Here is a 19934-nt window from a genome sequence, read left to right on the forward strand (position 1 = left end):
TCCATCCACCCTTCTCTCTCTCTCTCTCTCTCCATCCACCCTCTCTCTCTCCCTCTCCTCTCCAGCCTCCCTCTCTCTCCATCCATCCCCTTCTCTCTCTCCCTCTCTCTCCATCCACCCTCCTCTCTCTCCCTCTCTCTCCATCCACCCCTCTCTCTCTCCCTCTCTCTCCATCCACCCTCTCTCCTCTCCCTCTCTCTCCATCCACCCCTCTCTCTCTCCCTCTCTCTCCATCCACCCTTCTCTCTCTCCCTCTCTCTCCATCCACCCTTCTCTCTCTCCCTCTCTCTCCATCCACCCCTCTCTCTCTCCTCTCTCTCTCTCCATCCCCCCTCTCTCCTCTCTCTCTCCATCCACCCTTCTCCTCTCTCCCTCTCTCTCCATCCACCCTTCTCTCTCTCTCTCTCTCCATCTCTCTCCCTCTCTCTCCATCCACCCTCTCTCTCTCCTCTCTCTCCATCCATCCCCTCTCTCTCCTCCCTCTCTCTCCATCCACCCCTCCACCCCTCTCTCTCCTCTCTCTCTCCATCCACCCCTCTCTCTCTCCCTCTCTCTCCATCCACCCCTCTCTCTCTCCCTCTCTCCATCCATCCACCCCTCTCCTCTCTCTCCTCCATCCTTCTCTCTCTCCCTCTCTCCATCCACTCTCTCTCTCCCTCTCTCCCTCTCTCTCCTCCATCTCTCTCTCTCCATCCATCCCTCCTCTCTCTCCTCCATCTCCATCCACCCCTCTCTCCCTCTCTCTCCATCCACCCCTTCCTCTCTCCCTCTCTCCTCTCCACCTCCTCTCCTCTCTCTCCCTCTCTCTCCATCCACCCTCTCTCTCCCCTCTCTCTCCATCCATCCACCCTCTCTCCCTTCCTCTCTCATCCACCCTTCCTCTCTCTCCATCCACCCTTCTCTCCTCCTCTCCATCCACCCTCTCTCTCTCTCTCCTCCACCTCTCTATCTCTCTCCCTCTCTCTCTCCATCCACCCTTCTCTCTCTCCCTCTCTCTCCATCCACCCCTCTCTCCCTTCTCTCTCCCTCTCTCTCCATCCACCCTTCTCTCTCTCCCTCTCTCTCCATCCACCCTCTCTCCCTCTCTCTCCTCTCTCTCCTCTCTCTCCTCCATCCACCCCCTTCTCTCTCTCTCCATCCACCCCTCTCCCTCTCTCTCCATCCACCCCTCTCTCTCTCTCTCTCTCTCTCTCCATCCACCCTCTCTCTCCTCTCTCTCTCCATCCACCCCTCTCTCTCCCTCTCTCTCCATCCACCCTTCTCTCTCTCCCTCTCTCTCTCCATCCACCCTTCTCTCTCTCCCTCTCTCTCCATCCACCCCTCTCTCTCTCTCTCCCTCTCTCCATCCACCCCTCTCTCTCTCCTCTCTCCCTCTCTCCATCCATCCCTCTTCTCTCTCTCCTCCCTCTCTCTCCATCCATCCCCTCTCTCTCCATCTCTCTCTCCTCTCTCTCCATCCATCCCCTCTCCCATCCACCCCTCTCTCTCTCTCTCTCCATCCATCCCATCCCCTCTCTCTCTCCCTCTCTCTCCATCCACCCTCTCTCTCTCTCCCCTCTCCATCTCTCTCCCTCCTCTCCATCTCTCTCTCTCCCTCTCTCTCCATCCCCTTTTTCCACTCTCTCTCTCTCCATTGAAAGCCTCCTGTCTTCCTCCATAGGGTCTTCTCTCTCTCCATCCACTTCTCTCTCTAAACTCTCCCCTCTCTCTCCAGCATCCCTCATCTCTCATGGCATCCACCCTCTCAGACTCTCTCTCCACACATCCACATTTATTTTGAATTCCTCTCTCCATCTACCCTTCTATCTCCCTCTCTCTTTCATCCACCTCCATCCACCCGGGACTCCCTCTCTCTCCATCCACCCTCTCAAACTCTCACATACCATCATCTCTCCCATACTCCATCCACACTTCTCTCTCCACCCCTCTCTCTCCCCACTCTCTCTCACCTCTTTTCCAATCTTTTCTCTCTCTCCATCCACCCCTCTCTCTTACTCTTCCATCCACCCTTTCAAAAAGCACTACCTCTCCCCTACAGCCAGACTCTCCATCCACTCAGCTCTCTCAGAGCAGTACCTTCTCCTCCTCTACATCCACCCTGACCTCCATCCATCCTTCCTCTCTCTCCATCCACCCTTCTCTCTCTCCCTCTCTCTCCCAGCTCCCTCTCTCTCCATCCAAACAGAGCTCTACCTTCTCCTCCATCCAGCTCTCTCTGACCTACCAGCTCCAAACAGAGCAGTACCTTCTCCAGACAGCTAGACTCTCCATACCAGCTGAAACTCTCTCCATACCTTCTCCAGACAGCTAGACTGACCTACCAGCTCTCTCCAGAGCAGTACCTCTCTCCATCCAGCTAGACTCCCATACCTCTCTGAAACAGAGCAGTACCTTCCCCTCTCTCTCCAGACTCTCTCATACCAGCTCTCTCCATCCAGTACCTCTCTTCTCTCTCTCCATCCACCCTCTCCATACCTCTCTGAAACAGAGCTCTCTCCCTCTCTCTCCATCCAACAGCTCTCCTCTCCTCTCTCTGAAACAAGCTCTCTCTCCCTCTCTCTCCATCCACTCTCTCTCTACCTCTCTGAATCCACCAGTACCTTCTCCTCCATCCACAGCCAGACTGACCATACCAGCTCTCAGAGCTACCTCTCTCCTCCATCCAGCTCTCTCTCCTCAGCTCCATCCATCCCTTCTCTCCCTCTCTCTCTCTCTCCATCCACCAGTACCTCTCCTCCATCCACCCCTCTCCCCCTCTCTCTCCATCCACAGCTGAATCCACCCTCTCTCTCTCTCCCTCTCTCCTCCAGACAGCTAGACTGACCTCTCTCTCCATCCAACAGAGCAGTACCTTCTCCTCCAGACAGCTAGACTGACCATAACAGCTGAAACAGAGCTCTACCTTCTCCTCCATCCACAGCTAGACTGACCATACTCTCCCTCTCTCCATCCAGTACTCTTCTCCTCCTCAGCTAGACTCCACCATCTCAGCTGAAACTCTCTCCCTCTCCTTCCACCCTTCTCCTCTCTCCCTCTCTCTCCATCCACCCTCTCCTCTCCCTCTCTCTCCAACCAGCTCTCTCTCCCTCTCTCTCCATCCAGCTAGACTCTCCATCCACCCCTCTCTGAAACTCCATCCACCCTTCTCTCTCTCCCTCTCTCTCCATCCACAGCTCTCTCTCTCCCTCTCTCTCCATCCACTCCCTCCAGCTCCATCCAGAGCAGTCTCCCTCTCTCTCCATCCACCCTTCTCTCTCTCCCTCTCCATCCATCCATCCCTCTCTCTGATCCTCTCTCTCTCCCTCTCTCTCCATCCACCCTTCTCTCTCCTCCTCTCCATCCACCCCTCTCCTCTCTCTCCATCCACCCCTCTCTCCCCTCTCTCCCTCTCTCTCCATCCAGACCTCTCCCTCTCTCTCCATCCACCCCTCTCCTCCCTCTCTCTCCATCCACCCCCCTCCATCACTCTCCTCTCTCTCCATCCACCCTGTCTCCTCTCACCCTCTCCTCCATCCACCTTCTCCCCTCTCCCATGTCCCTCTCACCTCTCTCTCTCATCTGTCCCCCTGTCTCCCTCTCTCTCTCTCTCCATCCACCTTCTCTCCCCTCTCTCTCCATCCCCCCAGCTCTCTCCCTCTCTCCCATCCACCCTTCTCTCCTCCCCTCTCTCCATCCACCCCTCTCTCTCCCTCTCTCTCCATCCATCCACCCTCTCTCTGTCTCTCCCTCTCCTCTCCCTCCATCCACCTTCTCTCCTGTCCCCTCTCTCTCCATCCACCCTTCTCTCTCTCCTCCCCCTCTCTCCCTCTCTCCAGCCACCCTTCCCCTCTCTCTCTCCTCTCCATCCATCCCCTCTCCCTCTCACCTCTCCCTCCTCTCCATCCACCCTTCTCTCTCTCCCTCTCTCTCCATCCACCCCTCTCTCTCCCTCTCTCTCCATCCCTCTCTCTCCCCCTCTCCATCCACCCCTCTCTCTCTATCCCTCCACCCTCTCTCTCTCCCTCTCTCTCCATCCACCCTTCTCTCTCTCCCTCTCTCTCCATCCACCCCCCTCTCCACCTCTCTCCCTCTCTCTCCATCCACCCTTCTCTCTCTCCCTCTCTCTCCATCCATCCCTCTCCCCCTCTCTCTCTCCTCTCTCTCCATCCACCCTTCTCTCCCTCCTCTCCATCCACCCCTCTCCCCCTCTCTCTCCATCCACCCCTCTCTCTCTCTCTCTCTCCATCCACCGTTCTCTCTCTCCCTCTCTCTCCATCCACCCCTCTCTGTCCCTCTCTCTCCATCCACCCTTCTCTCTCCCTCTCTCCATCCACCCTTCTCTCTCCCTCTCTCTCCATCCACCCTCTCTCTCCCTCTCTCTCCATCCATCCACCCTTCTCTCTCTCCCTATCTCTCCATCCACCCTTCTCTCTCTCCCTCTCTCTCCATCCACCCCTCTCTCCCTCTCTCTCCATCCACCCCTCACTCTCCCTCTCTCTCCATCCACCCTTCTCTCTCCCTCTCTCCATCCACCCTTCTCTCTCTCCCTCTCTCTCCATCCACCCCTTTCTCTCTCCTTCTCTCTCCATTCCCCTCTTCCATTTTTCCACCCTCTTGTTGAAAGCCTGTGTCATTCCTGTCAGAGGGTTTCAGTCGTGTGTTAAACTGCTATCATCCTGCAGCATCCCTCATTGTCATGGCTTCACGCCAGACCGATACACACATCCACATTTATTTTAGGATTCCTCTGTCTACTTCTATCTGGACACGAGAGACCTGCGGAACTGAGGCTTGACACACACACACACACACACACACATACACACACATACACACGCATACACACACACACACACACACGCACAGACACACACACACACATTTTAAATATTTTCTCTGAATCCACAAATTACTTTAAGAAGGATTCAAAAAACACCTTCTCAGAGCAGTACCTTCTCCTCCTTCTCCTCCATACAGCCAGACTGACCATACCAGCTGAAACAGAGCAGTACTTTCTCCAGACAGCCAGACTGACCATACCAGCTGAAACAGAGCAGTACCTTCTCCTCCTTCTCCTCCATACAGCCAGACTGACCATACCAGCTGAAACAGAGCAGTACCTTCTCCATACAGCTAGACTGACCATACCAGCTGAAACAGAGCAGTACCTTCTCCTCCAGACAGCCAGACTGACCATACCAGCTGAAACAGAGCAGTACCTTCTCCTCCAGACAGCAAGACTGACCATACCAGCTGAAACAGAGCAGTACCTTCTCCAGACAGCCAGACTGACCATACCAGCTGAAACAGAGCAGTACCTTCTCCTCCTTCTCCTCCATACAGCCAGACTGACCATACCAGCTGAAACAGAGCAGTACCTTCTCCAGACAGCCAGACTGACCATACCAGCTGAAACAGAGCAGTACCTTCTCCTCCATACAGCCAGACTGACCATACCAGCTGAAACAGAGCAGTACCTTCTCCATACAGCCAGACTGACCATACCAGCTGAAACAGAGCAGTACCTTCTCCTCCTTCTCCTCCATACAGCCAGACTGACCATACCAGCTGAAACAGAGCAGTACCTTCTCCTCCAGACAGCTAGACTGACCATACCAGCTGAAACAGAGCAGTACCTTCTCCTCCATACAGCTAGACTGACCATACCAGCTGAAACAGAGCAGTACCTTCTCCTCCATACAGCCAGACTGACCATACCAGCTGAAACAGAGCAGTACCTTCTCCTCCTTCTCCTCCATACAGCCAGACTGACCATACCAGCTGAAACAGAGCAGTACCTTCTCCTCCAGACAGCTAGACTGACCATACCAGCTGAAACAGAGCAGTACCTTCTCCTCCATACAGCCAGACTGACCATACCAGCTGAAACAGAGCAGTACCTTCTCCTCCATACAGCCAGACTGACCATACCAGCTGAAACAGAGCAGTACCTTCTCCTCCATACAGCTAGACTGACCATACCAGCTGAAACAGAGCAGTACCTTCTCCTCCATACAGCCAGACTGATCATACCAGCTGAAACAGAGCAGTACCTTCTCCTCCATACAGCTAGACTGACCATACCAGCTGAAACAGAGCAGTACCTTCTCCTCCATACAGCCAGACTGACCATACCAGCTGAAACAGAGCAGTACCTTCTCCTCCATACAGCCAGACTGACCATACCAGCTGAAACAGAGCAGTACCTTCTCCAGACAGCTAGACTGACCATACCAGCTGAAACAGAGCAGTACCTTCTCCTCCAGACAGCTAGACTGACCATACCAGCTGAAACAGAGCAGTACCTTCTCCTCCAGACAGCTAGACTGACCATACCAGCTGAAACAGAGCAGTACCTTCTCCTCCCCCGCAAGAAAACATCATCAACATCAAACCAGGTCCTCTGATAACAGAACGTTTATGTGTGTGTTCTGTTGTTGAGATCACCTGTCCCCCTCACCTGTCCCCCTCAGCTGTCTCCCCTCACCTGTCCCCCTCACCTGTCCCCCCTCACCTGTCCCCCCTCACCTGTCCCCCTCACCTGTCCCCCTCACCTGTCCCCCTCACCTGTGCCCCCTCACCTGTCCCCCCTCACCTGTCCCCCTCACCTGTGCCCCCTCACCTGTCCCCCTCACCTGTGCCCCCTCACCTGTGCCCCTCACCTGTCCCCCTCACCTGTCCCCCTCACCTGTCCCCCTCACCTGTTCCCCCTCACCTGTCCCCCTCAGCTGTCTCCCCTCACCTGTCCCCCTCACCTGTCCCCCCCCTCACCTGTCCCCCCTCACCTGTGCCCCCTCACCTGTCCCCCCTCACCTGTGCCCCCCTCACCTGTCCCCCCTCACCTGTCCCCCTCACCTGTGCCCCCTCACCTGTCCCCCCTCATCTGTGCCCCCTCACCTGTGCCCCCTCACCTGTCCCCCCTCACCTGTCCCCCTCACCTGTCCCCCTCACCTGTCCCCCTCACCTGTGCCCCCTCACCTGTCCCCCTCACCTGTCCCCCTCACCTGTCCCCCCTCACCTGTCCCCCTCATCTGTGCCCCCTCACCTGTCCCCCCTCACCTGTCCCCCTCACCTGTGCCCCCTCACCTGTCCCCCTTCACCTGTCCCCCTCACCTGTGCCCCCTCACCTGTCCCCCCTCACCTGTCCCCCTCACCTGTGCCCCCTCACCTGTCCCCCTCACCTGTCCCCCTCACCTGTGCCCCCTCACCTGTCCCCCTCACCTGTCCCCCTCACCTGTGCCCCCTCACCTCTCCCCCTCACCTGTCCCCCTCACCTGTGCCCCCTCACCTGTCCCCCTCACCTGTCCCCCTCACCTGTCCCCACTCACCTGTGCCCCCTACACCTGTCCCCCTCACCTGTCCCCCCCTCACCTGTGCCCCCCACCTGTCCCCCTCACCTGTCCCCCTCACCTGTCCCCCTCACCTGTGCCCCCTCGCCTGTCCCCCCTCACCTGTCCCCCTCACCTGTGCCCCCTCACCTGTCCCCCTCACCTGTCCCCCCTCACCTGTGCCCCCACCTGTCCCCCCTCACCTGTGCCCCCCACCTGTCCCCTCTCAGTAGCTGCCAGGTTGACAAGGCTGGCATGTCTACCAGTGTATAAGTCTTTATTCGAACAGCAAACATTAACAGCATCGACAGCAGACTCATTACATTTAACTCAGGGTGTAAAATACTGTGTGTGTGTGTGTGTGTGTGTGTGTGTGTGTGTGTGTGTGTGTGTGTGTGTGTGTGTGTGTGTGTGTGTGTGTGTGTGTGTGTGTGTGTGTGTGTGTGTGTGTGTGTGTGTGTGTGTGTGTTAGAGTTTCTGTGTGTGCTAGAGTGTCTGCGTGTGTTAGTGTGTGTTAGAGTGTCTGTGTGTGTTAGTGTGTCTGTGTGTGTTAGTGTGTGTTAGAGTGTCTGTGTGTGTTAGTGTGTCTGTGTGTTAGTGTGTGTTATTGTGTTAGTGTGTCTCTGTGTGTTAGTGTGTGTTAGTGTCTGTGTGTGTTAGAGTGTCTGCGTGTGTTAATGTGTGTTAGAGTGTCTGTGTGTTAGTGTGTGTTATTGTGTTAGTGTGTCTGTGTGTGTTGTAGTGTGTGTGGTAGTGTGTCTGTGTGTTAGTGTGTGTTATTGTGTTAGTGTGTCTGTGTGTGTTAGTGCCTGTGTGTCTTAGTGTCTGTGTGTGTTAGTGTCTCTGGGTGTGTTAGTGTCTCTGTGTGTGTTAGTGTGCGTTAGTGTGTGTTAGTGTGTCTGTGTGTTAGTGTGTGTGTGTGTGCGTTAGTGTGTGTTAGTGTGTCTGTGTGTTAGTGTGTGTTATTGTGTTAGTGTGTCTGTGTGTGTTAGTGTGTGTTAGTGTGCCTGTGTGTTAGTGTGTGTGTGTGTGCGTTAGTGTGTGTTAGTGTGTCTGTGTGTTAGTTTGTGTTATTGTGTTAGTGTGTCTGTGTGTGTTAGTGCCTGTGTGTCTGTGTGTTAGTGTCTCTGGGTGTGTTAGTGTGTGTTAGTGTGTGTTAGTGTGTCTGTGTGTTAGTGTGTGTTAGTGTGCGTTAGTGTGTGTTAGTGTGTCTGTGTGTTAGTGTGTCTGTGTGTGTGTGTGTGTGTGTGTGTGTGTGTGTGTGTGTGTGTGTGTGTGTGTGTGTGTGTGTGTGTGTGTGTGTGTGTGTGTGTGTGTGTGTGTGTGTGTGTGTGTGTGTGTGTGTGTGTGTGTGTGTGTGTGTGTGTGTTCTGTATTTTGGTTTCAGACTGACATGGCCTGTACTCCATTTCTCTCTCTTTTCTCTCTCTCTGTGTGTGTGTGTGTGTGTGTGTGTGTGTGTGTGTGTGTGTGTGTGTGTGTGTGTGTGTGTGTGTGTGTGTGTGTGTGTGTGTGTGTGTGTGTGTGTGTGTGTGTGTGTGTGTGTGTGTCAGGCCTATGGAGATGCAAGACCTAGCCAGTCCTCATAACAGTGTGGTGGGCGGAGACTCATCAGGCTCCAAGCTGACAGGTTCCTCTGTCACTACCAACGGAACTGGAGGTGAGAGGGAGGGAGGGGTGGAGGGAGGGAGGGGTGGAGGGAGGATTGGAGGGGTGGAGGGGGGATGGAGGGGTGGAGGGAAGGATGGAGGGGTGGAGGGAGGGTTGGAGGTGGAGGGAGGGATGGAGGGAGGGGTGGAGGGAAGGATGGAGGGGTGGAGGGAGGGTTGGAGGTGGAGGGAGGGAGGGGTGGAGGGAGGATTGGAGGGGTGGAGGGAGGATTGGAGGGGTGGAGGGAGGGATGGAGGTGGAGGGAGGGAGGGGTGGAGGGAGGGGTGGAGGGAAGGATGGAGGGGTGGAGGGAGGGTTGGAGGTGAGAGGGAGGGGGGAGGGGTGGAGGGAGGGAGGGATGGGGTGGAGGGGTGGGAGAGGGAGGGATGGAGGTGGAGGGAGGGGTGGAGGGAGGGGGATGGAGGTGGAGGGGTGGAGGGAGGGAGGGGTGGAGGTAGGGAGGGTTGGAGGAGGTGGAGGGTGGGGAGAGGTGGAGGGAGGGATGGAGGTGGAGGGGTGGAGGGAGAGAGGTGGAGGGAGGGGTGGAGGGAGGGATGGAGGTGGAGGGGTGGAGGGAGTGATAAAGAAAGAAAGATAGAAAAAGAGAGAAAGAGAAAGAGAAAGAGAAAGTGAGATGATGTGGCTATGATATTATCAGGAAAATCACTAGCCTGTACTGTAAACCATTCACTAGCCAGTACTGTAAACCATTCACTAGCCAGTACTGTAAACCATTCACTAGCCAGTACTGTAAACCATTCACTAGCCAGTACTGTAAACCACTCACTAGCCAGTACTGTAAACCATTCACTAGCCAGTACTGTAAACCATTCACTAGCCAGTACTGTAAACCATTCATTAGCCAGTACTGTAAACCACTCACTAGCCAGTACTGTAACCCATTCACTAGCCAGTACTGTAAACCATTCACTAGCCAGTACTGTAAACCATTGATAACCAGTACTGTAAACCATTCACTAGCCAGTACTGTAAACCATTCACTAGCCAGTACTGTAAACCATTCACTAGCCAGTACTGTAAACCACTCACTAGCCAGTACTGTAAACCATTCACTAGCCAGTACTGTGAACCATTCACTAGCCAGTACTGTAAACCATTCACTAGCCAGTACTGTAAACCATTCACTAACCAGTATTGTAAACCATTCACTAGCCAGTACTGTAAACCATTCACTAGCCAGTACTGTAAACCATTCACTAGCCAGTACTGTAAACCATTCACTAACCAGTACTGTAAACCATTCACTAGCCAGTACTGTAAACCATTCACTAGCCAGTACTGTAAACCATTCACTAGCCAGTACTGTAAACCATTCACTAGCCAGAACTGTAAACCACTCACTGGCCAGTACTGTAAACCATTCACTAGCCAGTACTGTAAACCATTCACTAACCAGTACTGTAAACCATTCACTAACCAGTACTGTAAACCATTCACTAGCCTGTACTGTAAACCATTCACTAGCCAGTACTGTAAACCATTCATAGCCAGTACTGTAAACCATTAACTAGCCAGTACTGTAAACCATTGATAACCAGTACTGTAAACCATTCACTAGCCAGTACTGTAAACAACTCACTAGCCAGTACTGGAAACCATTGATAACCAGTACTGTAAACATTCACTAGCCAGTACTGTAAACCATTCACTAGCCAGTACTGTAAACCATTCACTAGCCAGTACTGTGAACCATTGATAACCAGTACTGTAAACCATTCACTAACCAGTACTGTAAACCATTCACTAGCCAGTACTGTAAACCATTCACTAGCCAGTACTGTAAACCATTCACTAGCCAGTACTGTAAACCACTCACTAGCCAGTACTGTAAACCATTCACTAACCAGTACTGTAAACCATTCACTAACCAGTACTGTAAACCATTCACTAACCAGTACTGTAAACCATTCACTAGCCAGTACTGTAAACGATTCACTAGCCAGTACTGTAAACCATTCACTAGCCAGTACTGTAAACCATTGATAACCAGTACTGTAAACCATTCACTAACTAGTACTGTAAACCATTCACTAACTAGTACTGTAAACCATTGATAACCAGTACTGTAAACCATTCACTAACCAGTACTGTAAACCATTGATAACCAGTACTGTAAACCATTCACTAACCAGTACTGTAAACCATTGATAACCAGTACTGTAAACCATTCACTAACCAGTACTGTAAACCATTCACTAACCAGTACTGTAAACCATTGATAACCAGTACTGTAAACCATTCACTAACCAGTACTGTAAACCATTCACTAGCCAGTACTGTAAACCATTCACTAGCCAGTACTGTAAACCATTCACTAGCCAGTACTGTAAACCATTCACTAACCAGTACTGTAAACCATTCACTAGCCAGTACTGTAAACCATTCACTAGCCAGTACTGTAAACCATTCACTAGCCAGTACTGTAAACCATTCACTAGCCAGTACTGTAAACCACTCACTGGCCAGTACTGTAAACCATTCACTAGCCAGTACTGTAAACCATTCACTAACCAGTACTGTAAACCATTCACTAACCAGTACTGTAAACCATTCACTAGCCTGTACTGTAAACCATTCACTAGCCAGTACTGTAAACCATTCACTAGCCAGTACTGTAAACGATTCACTAGCCAGTACTGTAAACCATTGATAACCAGTACTGTAAACCATTCACTAGCCAGTACTGTAAACCACTCACTAGCCAGTACTGTAAACCATTCACTAACCAGTACTGTAAACCATTCACTAACCAGTACTGTAAACCATTCACTAACCAGTACTGTAAACCATTCACTAGCCAGTACTGTAAACGATTCACTAGCCAGTATTGTAAACCATTCACTAGCCAGTACTGTAAACCATTGATAACCAGTACTGTAAACCATTCACTAACCAGTACTGTAAACCATTCACTAACTAGTACTGTAAACCATTGATAACCAGTACTGTAAACCATTCACTAACCAGTACTGTAAACCATTCACTAACCAGTACTGTAAACCATTGATAACCAGTACTGTAAACCATTCACTAACCAGTACTGTAAACCATTGATAACCAGTACTGTAAACCATTCACTAACCAGTACTGTAAACCATTCACTAACCAGTACTGTAAACCATTGATAATCAGTACTGTAAACCATTCACTAACCAGTACTGTAAACCATTCACTAACCAACCAGTACTGTAAATCATTCACTAACCAGTACTGTAAACCATTCACTAACCAGTACTGTAAACAATTCACTAGCCAGTACTGTAAACCATTCACTAGCCAGTACTGTAAACCATTCACTAGCCAGTACTGTAAACCATTCACTAGCCAGTACTGTAAACCATTGATAACCAGTACTGTAAACCATTCACTAACCAGTACTGTAAACCATTCACTAACCAGTACTGTAAACCATTCACTAACCAGTACTGTAAACCATTCACTAACCAGTACTGTAAACCATTCACTAACCAGTACTGTAAACCATTGATAACCAGTACTGTAAACCATTCACTAACCAGTACTGTAAACCATTCACTAACCAGTACTGTAAACCATTCACTAACCAGTACTGTAAACCATTCACTAACCAGTACTGTAAACATTCACTAGCCAGTACTGTAAACCACTCACTAGCCAGTACTGTAAACCATTCACTAACCAGTATTGTAAAATATTCACTAGCCAGTACTGTAAACCATTCACTAGCCAGTACTGTAAACCATTGATAACCAGTACTGTAAACCATTCCCTAACCAGTACTGTAAACCATTCACTAGCCAGTACTGTAAACCATTCACTAGCCAGTACTGTAAACCATTTACTAGCCAGTACTGTAAACCATTCACTAGCCAGTACTGTAAACCATTCACTAGCCAGTACTGGAAACCATTGATAACCAGTACTGTAAAACATTCACTAGTAAGTACTGTAAACCATTCACTAACCAGTATTGTAAAATATTCACTAGCCAGTACTGTAAACCATTCACTAGCCAGTACTGTAAACCATTGATAACCAGTACTGTAAACCATTCACTAGCCAGTACTGTAAACCACTCACTAGCCAGTACTGGAAACCATAGATAACCAGTACTGTAAAACATTCACTAGCCAGTACTGTAAACCATTCACTAACCAGTACTGTAAACCATTCACTAGCCAGTACTGTGAACCGGTGATAACCAGTACTGTAAACCATTCACTAACCAGTACTGTAAACCATTCACTAGCCAGTACTGTAAACCATTCACTAGCCAGTACTGTAAACCATTCACTAGCCAGTACTGTAAACCACTCACTAGCCAGTACTGTAAACCATTCACTAGCCAGTACTGTAAACCATTCACTAGCCAGTACTGTAAACCATTGATAACCAGTACTGTAAACCATTCACTAGCCAGTACTGTAAACCATTCACTAGCCAGTACTTTAAACCATTCACTAGCCAGTACTGTAAACCATTCACTAGCCAGTACTGTAAACCACTCACTAGCCAGTACTGTAAACCATTCACTAGCCAGTACTGTGAACCATTCACTAGCCAGTACTGTAAACCATTCATTAGCCAGTACTGTAAACCATTCACTAACCAGTACTGTAAACCATTCACTAGCCAGTACTGTGAACCATTCACTAGCCAGTACTGTAAACCATTCACTAACCAGTACTGTAAACCATTCACTAGCCAGTACTGTAAACCATTCACTAGCCAGTACTGTAAACCATTCACTAGCCAGTACTGTAAACCATTCACTAGCCAGTACTGTAAACCACTCACTAGCCAGTACTGTAAAACATTCACTAAACAGTTCTGTAAACCATTCACTAGCCAGTACTGTAAACCATTCACTAACCAGTACTGTAAACCACTCACTAGCCAGTACTGTAAACCATTCACTAGCCAGTACTGTAAACCATTCACTAGCCAGTACTGTAAACCATTGATAACCAGTACTGTAAACCATTCACTAGCCAGTACTGTAAACCATTCACTAGCCAGTACTTTAAACCATTCACTAGCCAGTACTGTAAACCATTCACTAGCCAGTACTGTAAACCACTCACTAGCCAGTACTGTAAACCATTCACTAGCCAGTACTGTGAACCATTCACTAGCCAGTACTGTAAACCATTCATTAGCCAGTACTGTAAACCATTCACTAACCAGTACTGTAAACCATTCACTAGCCAGTACTGTGAACCATTCACTGGCCAGTACTGTAAACCATTCACTAACCAGTACTGTAAACCATTCACTAGCCAGTACTGTAAACCATTCACTAGCCAGTACTGTAAACCATTCACTAGCCAGTACTGTAAACCATTCACTAGCCAGTACTGTAAACCACTCACTAGCCAGTACTGTAAAACATTCACTAAACAGTTCTGTAAACCATTCACTAGCCAGTACTGTAAACCATTCACTAACCAGTACTGTGAACCATTCACTAGCCAGTACTGTAAACCATTCACTAGCCAGTACTGTAAACCACTCACTAGCCAGTACTGTAAACCATTCACTAGCCAGTACTGTAAACCATTCACTAGCCAGTACTGTAAAGCATTGATAACCAGTACTGTAAACCATTCACTAGCCAGTACTGTAAACCATTCACTAGCCAGTACTGTAAACCATTCACTAGCCAGTACTGTAAACCATTCACTAGCCAGTACTGTAACCCACTCACTAGCCAGTATTGTAAACCATTCACTAGCCAGTACTGTAAACCATTCACTAGCCAGTACTGTAAACCATTCACTAACCAGTACTGTAAACCATTCACTAGCCAGTACTGTAAACCATTCACTAGCCAGTACTGTAAACCATTCACTAACCAGTACTGTGAACCATTCACTAGCCAGTACTGTAAACCATTCACTAACCAGTACTGTAAACCATTCACTAGCCAGTACTGTAAACCATTCACTAGCCAGTACTGTAAACCATTCACTAGCCAGTACTGTAAACCATTCACTAGCCAGTACTGTAAACCACTCACTAGCCAGTACTGTAAACCATTCACTAGCCAGTACTGTAAACCATTCACTAGCCAGTACTGTAAACCATTCACTAGCCAGTACTGTAAACCACTCACTAGCCAGTACTGTAAACCATTCACTAGCCAGTACTGTAAACCATTCACTAGCCAGTACTGTAAACCATTGTTAACCAGTACTGTAAACCATTCACTAGCCATTACTGTAAACCATTCACTAGCCAGTACTGTAAACCATTCACTAGCCAGTACTGTAAACCACTCACTAGCCAGTACTGTAAACAATTCACTAGCCAGTACTGTAAACCATTCACTAGCCAGTACTGTAAACCATTCACTAGCCAGTACTGTAAACCACTCACTAGCCAGTACTGTAAACCATTCACTAGCCAGTACTGTAAACCATTCACTAGCCAGTACTGTAAACCATTCACTAGCCAGTACTGTAAACCATTCACTAGCCAGTACTGTAAACCACTCACTAGCCAGTACTGTAAACCATTCACTAGCCAGTACTGTAAACCATTCACTAGCCAGTACTGTAAACCATTCACTAGCCAGTACTGTAAACCACTCACTAGCCAGTACTGTAAACCATTCACTAGCCAGTACTGTAAACCATTCACTAGCCAGTACTGTAAACCATTGTTAACCAGTACTGTAAACCATTCACTAGCCATTACTGTAAACCATTCACTAGCCAGTACTGTAAACCATTCACTAGCCAGTACTGTAAACCACTCACTAGCCAGTACTGTAAACCATTCACTAGCCAGTACTGTAAACCATTCACTAGCCAGTACTGTAAACCATTCACTAGCCAGTACTGTAAACCACTCACTAGCCAGTACTGTAAACCATTCACTAGCCAGTACTGTAAACCATTCACTAGCCAGTACTGTAAACCATTGTTAACCAGTACTGTAAACCATTCACTAGCCATTACTGTAAACCATTCACTAGCCAGTACTGTAAACCATTCACTAGCCAGTACTCTAAACCACTCACTAGCCAGTACTGTAAACCATTCACTAGCCAGTACTGTAAACCATTCACTAGCCAGTACTGTAAACCATTCACTAACCAGTACTGTAAACCATTCACTAGCCAGTACTGTAAACCACTCACTAGCCAGTACTGTGAACCATTCACTAGCCAGTACTGTAAACCATTCACTAGAGAGTACTGTAAACCATTCACTAACCAGTACTGTAAACCATTCACTGGCCAGTACTGTAAACCACTCACTAGCCAGTACTGTAAACCACTCACTAGCCAGTACTGTGAACCATTCACTAGCCAGTACTGTAAACCATTCACTAGAGAGTACTGTAAACCATTCACTAACCAGTACTGTAAACCATTCACTGGCCAGTACTGTAAACCACTCACTAGCCAGTACTGTAAACCATTCACTAGCCAGTACTGTAAACCACTCACTAGCCAGTACTGTAAACCATTCACTAGCCAGTACTGTAAACCATTCACTAGCCAGTACTGTAAACCATTCACTAGCCAGTACTGTAAACCATTCACTAGCCAGTACTGTAAACCATTCACTAGCCAGTACTGTAAACCATTTAGAATTGAAGGTCTAGTTCACACACACACTCAACAGTCTCTCTCTCACGCATAGATTACATAGAGAGGTGTGAGTGCTGGACTAAACCTTTGGATAAAGCGTATATAAACAGAGAGTTACACCCTTCCTTTCTCTCCCACCGACCACTTGGCTGATGGTGTGTGTGTGTGTGTGTGTTTGGTTTTACTATCCTTCTGGTGACCTGGGGGCCTCTGATAAACCAGTGCATGCATACGTACAAAATATAAACCCCGAAACCCGCGTGTGGTTTTCACACAGAATTATTATTATTTAAACTGAACTTGACGTAAGAATGTGTTCACCTTCCCGCAAACTTTACACCACGGGTACGCTGAGTTTCTATTGGTCAAAGTATTGCATTCCAAGCACTCAAGCAACAAATGGGGGATAAGATGGACATGTTTGTTCATAACAAATTACAGGTTACTAACAAGATGACTATCGTTGAGCCATTTGTGAGAAGAGAGAACATCCATTTTGTTTCTTTTGCGTTCTATAATAAGATGAAACATCATCTGTTGCATCGAAGGGTGTATGTCTACCACTGTATCTAGACAACGTGTCAGAGTTTACGGTAGCGTGTAGATTAGAGGGGGGAGACAAAAAGACCATGCAAAACATTAAGCCCTATCAAATGATCTGTTTACAAGGTCCACAACTATTAGCTTTTGTTTTTGTTGTCTGTCAGATAGTCTCGGGCCTAAAGCGAACTGCAACAGTAGGAACATTCTGTCAGATAGTCTCGGGCCTAAAGCGAACTGCAACAGTAGGAACATTGTCTGTCAGATAGTCTCGGGCCTAAAGCGAACTGCAACAGTAGGAACATTGTCTGTCAGATAGTCTCGGGCCTAAAGCGAACTGCAACAGTAGGAACATTGTCTGTCAGATAGTCTCGGGCCTAAAGCGAACTGCAACAGTAGGAACATTCTGTCAGAAGGTCTCGGGCCTAAAGCGAACTGCAACAGTAGGAACATTGTCTGTCAGATAGTCTCGGGCCTAAAGTGAACTGCAACAGTAGGAACATTGTCTGTCAGATAGTCTCGGGCCTAAAGCGAACTGCAACAGTAGGAACATTCTGTCAGATAGTCTCGGGCCTAAAGCGAACTGCAACAGTAGGAACATTCTGTCAGATAGTCTCGGGCCTAAAGCGAACTGCAACAGTAGGAACATTCTGTCAGATAGTCTCGGGTCTAAAGCGAACTGCAACAGTAGGAACATTGTCTGTCAGATAGTCTCGGGCCTAAAGCGAACTGCAACAGTAGGAACATTGTCTGTCAGATAGTCTCGGGCCTAAAGCGAACTGCAACAGTAGGAACATTCTGTCAGATAGTCTCGGGCCTAAAGCGAACTGCAACAGTAGGAACATTGTCTGTCAGATAGTCTCGGGCCTAAAGTGAACTGCAACAGTAGGAACATTGTCTGTCAGATAGTCTCGGGCCTAAAGCGAACTGCAACAGTAGGAACATTCTGTCAGAAGGTCTCGGGCCTAAAGCGAACTGCAACAGTAGGAACATTCTGTCGGATAGTCTCGGGCCTAAAGCGAACTGCAACAGTAGGAACATTCTGTCAGAAGGTCTCGGGCCTAAAGCGAACTGCAACAGTAGGAACATTGTCTGTCAGATAGTCTCGGGCCTAAAGCGAACTGCAACAGTAGGAACATTGTCTGTCAGATAGTCTCGGGCCTAAAGCGAACTGCAACAGTAGGAACATTGTCTGTCAGATAGTCTCGGGCCTAAAGCGAACTGCAACAGTAGGAACATTGTCTGTCAGATAGTCTCGGGCCTAAAGCGAACTGCAACAGTAGGAACATTCTGTCGTCAAGCCTCCAGAAACGTCTGATTAAGTTATTTCTATTTCCTTTAGATATATTTAGTCCTAATGTCCGAATATGTCCAAAGTATGAAATAAGGGTGTTATTGTCACCATTAAAAGGTGACTGACGGGTCATTTTTACTGGTGGACTTCTCTTCCTCCCACAGTTTCAGGACCGGTCTGATTTATACCGTACGCGCGTATGTATGGCGTATGTACAAATTCATCAATCTCAGTATGTTTGTACGATATTTAGTGTGAAATTGACGCAAATTGTTATAAATGAGGCCCTCGTGAAGTCCTCATAAGGATTTTTAAAAACAGGGAACATGTCAAGGCCCTCACGAGGAAAAAGGCTATTTTAAGGTTAGGTATTAGGCTTAGGGATACCATTAGAATTAGGGTTAGGAGTTATGGAAAATGAGTTTTTGAATAAGGATCAATTGATTGGTCCCCGTAAGTATAGTAAAACAAACACTTGTGTGTGTGTGTGTGTGTGTGTGTGTGTGTGTGTGTGTGTGTGTGTGTGTGTGTGTGTGTGTGTGTGTGTGTGTGTGTGTGTGTGTGTGTGTGTGTGTGTGTGTGTGTGTGTGTGTGTGTGTGTGTGTGCACTGGAAACTATTTCCTCCTCTAGAGTTTTAAAGCATCACACTCAGATGTCAACACCACCAAGTCCTGTTCTCTCCCTCTCTCACTGTCTCTCTCTCCCTCACTGTCTCTCTCTCTCTCTCCCTCTCTCACTGTCTCTCTCACTGTCTCTCTCTGTGTCTCACTCTCTCTCTCTGTCTCTCTCTCTGTCTCTATCTCTCTCTCTCTATCTCTCTCTCCCTCTCTCTGTCTCTCTCTCCCTCTCCTCTCTCTCTGTCTCTCTCTCTCCTCTCTCTCTCTCTCTCTCTCTCTCTCTCTCTCTCTCTCTCTCTCTCTCTCTCTCTCTCTCTCTCTCTCTCACTCTCTCTCTCTCACTGTCTCACTGTCTCTCTCTCTGTCACTGTCTCTCTCTCACGGTCTCTCTCACTGTGGCTCTCTCTCTCTCTCTCTCTCTCACTGTCTCTCTCTCTCTCACTGTCTCACTGTCTCTCTCTCTGTCACTGTCTCTCTCTCTCACGGTCTCTCTCACTGTGGCTCTCACTCTCTCTCACCGTCTCTCTCTCTCACTCTCTCTCTCTCTCTCTCTCTCCCTCTCTCTAATTCTCTCTGAGAGATGTGAGGAGAGGGAGGAGGAGAGGAGATAAACAGGAGGATAGAGGAGAGTAATGAGGAGAAGAGAGAGACAGAGAGAGAGTGACAGAGAGAGAGAGAGAGACAGAGAGAGAGAGAGAGAGAGAGAGAGAGAGAGAGAGAGAGAGAGAGAGAGAGAGAGAGAGAGAGAGAGAGAGAGACAGATGTTTACTGTTAATTTTTGTTGTTTTTCACTTTATATATTCACTTTGTATGTTGTCTACCTCACTTGCTTTGGCAATGTTAACACATGTTTCCCATGCCAATAAAGCCCTTGAATTGAATTGAATTGAATTGACAGAGAGAGAGAGAGAGAGAGAGAGAGAGA

At 48.6% G+C, this 19934-nt stretch overlaps 1 protein-coding gene across 4 annotated transcripts in view; it reads left to right on the forward strand.

Moving 5' to 3' along the window:
- Positions 1–19934, forward strand: part of eya4 (EYA transcriptional coactivator and phosphatase 4) — a 194988-nt gene that overhangs the window by 85865 nt on the left and 89189 nt on the right. For all 4 annotated transcript variants that reach the window (XM_046299114.1, XM_046299113.1, XM_046299115.1 and 1 more), the window contains one exon: positions 8861–8967. In XM_046299114.1, the coding sequence (XP_046155070.1) occupies positions 8861–8967 (107 nt within the window). The remainder of the gene's footprint in view (positions 1–8860; positions 8968–19934) is intronic.

The sequence above is a fragment of the Oncorhynchus gorbuscha genome, linkage group LG14 (assembly GCF_021184085.1).
Source record: "Oncorhynchus gorbuscha isolate QuinsamMale2020 ecotype Even-year linkage group LG14, OgorEven_v1.0, whole genome shotgun sequence".
Lineage (NCBI taxonomy): Eukaryota > Metazoa > Chordata > Actinopteri > Salmoniformes > Salmonidae > Oncorhynchus > Oncorhynchus gorbuscha.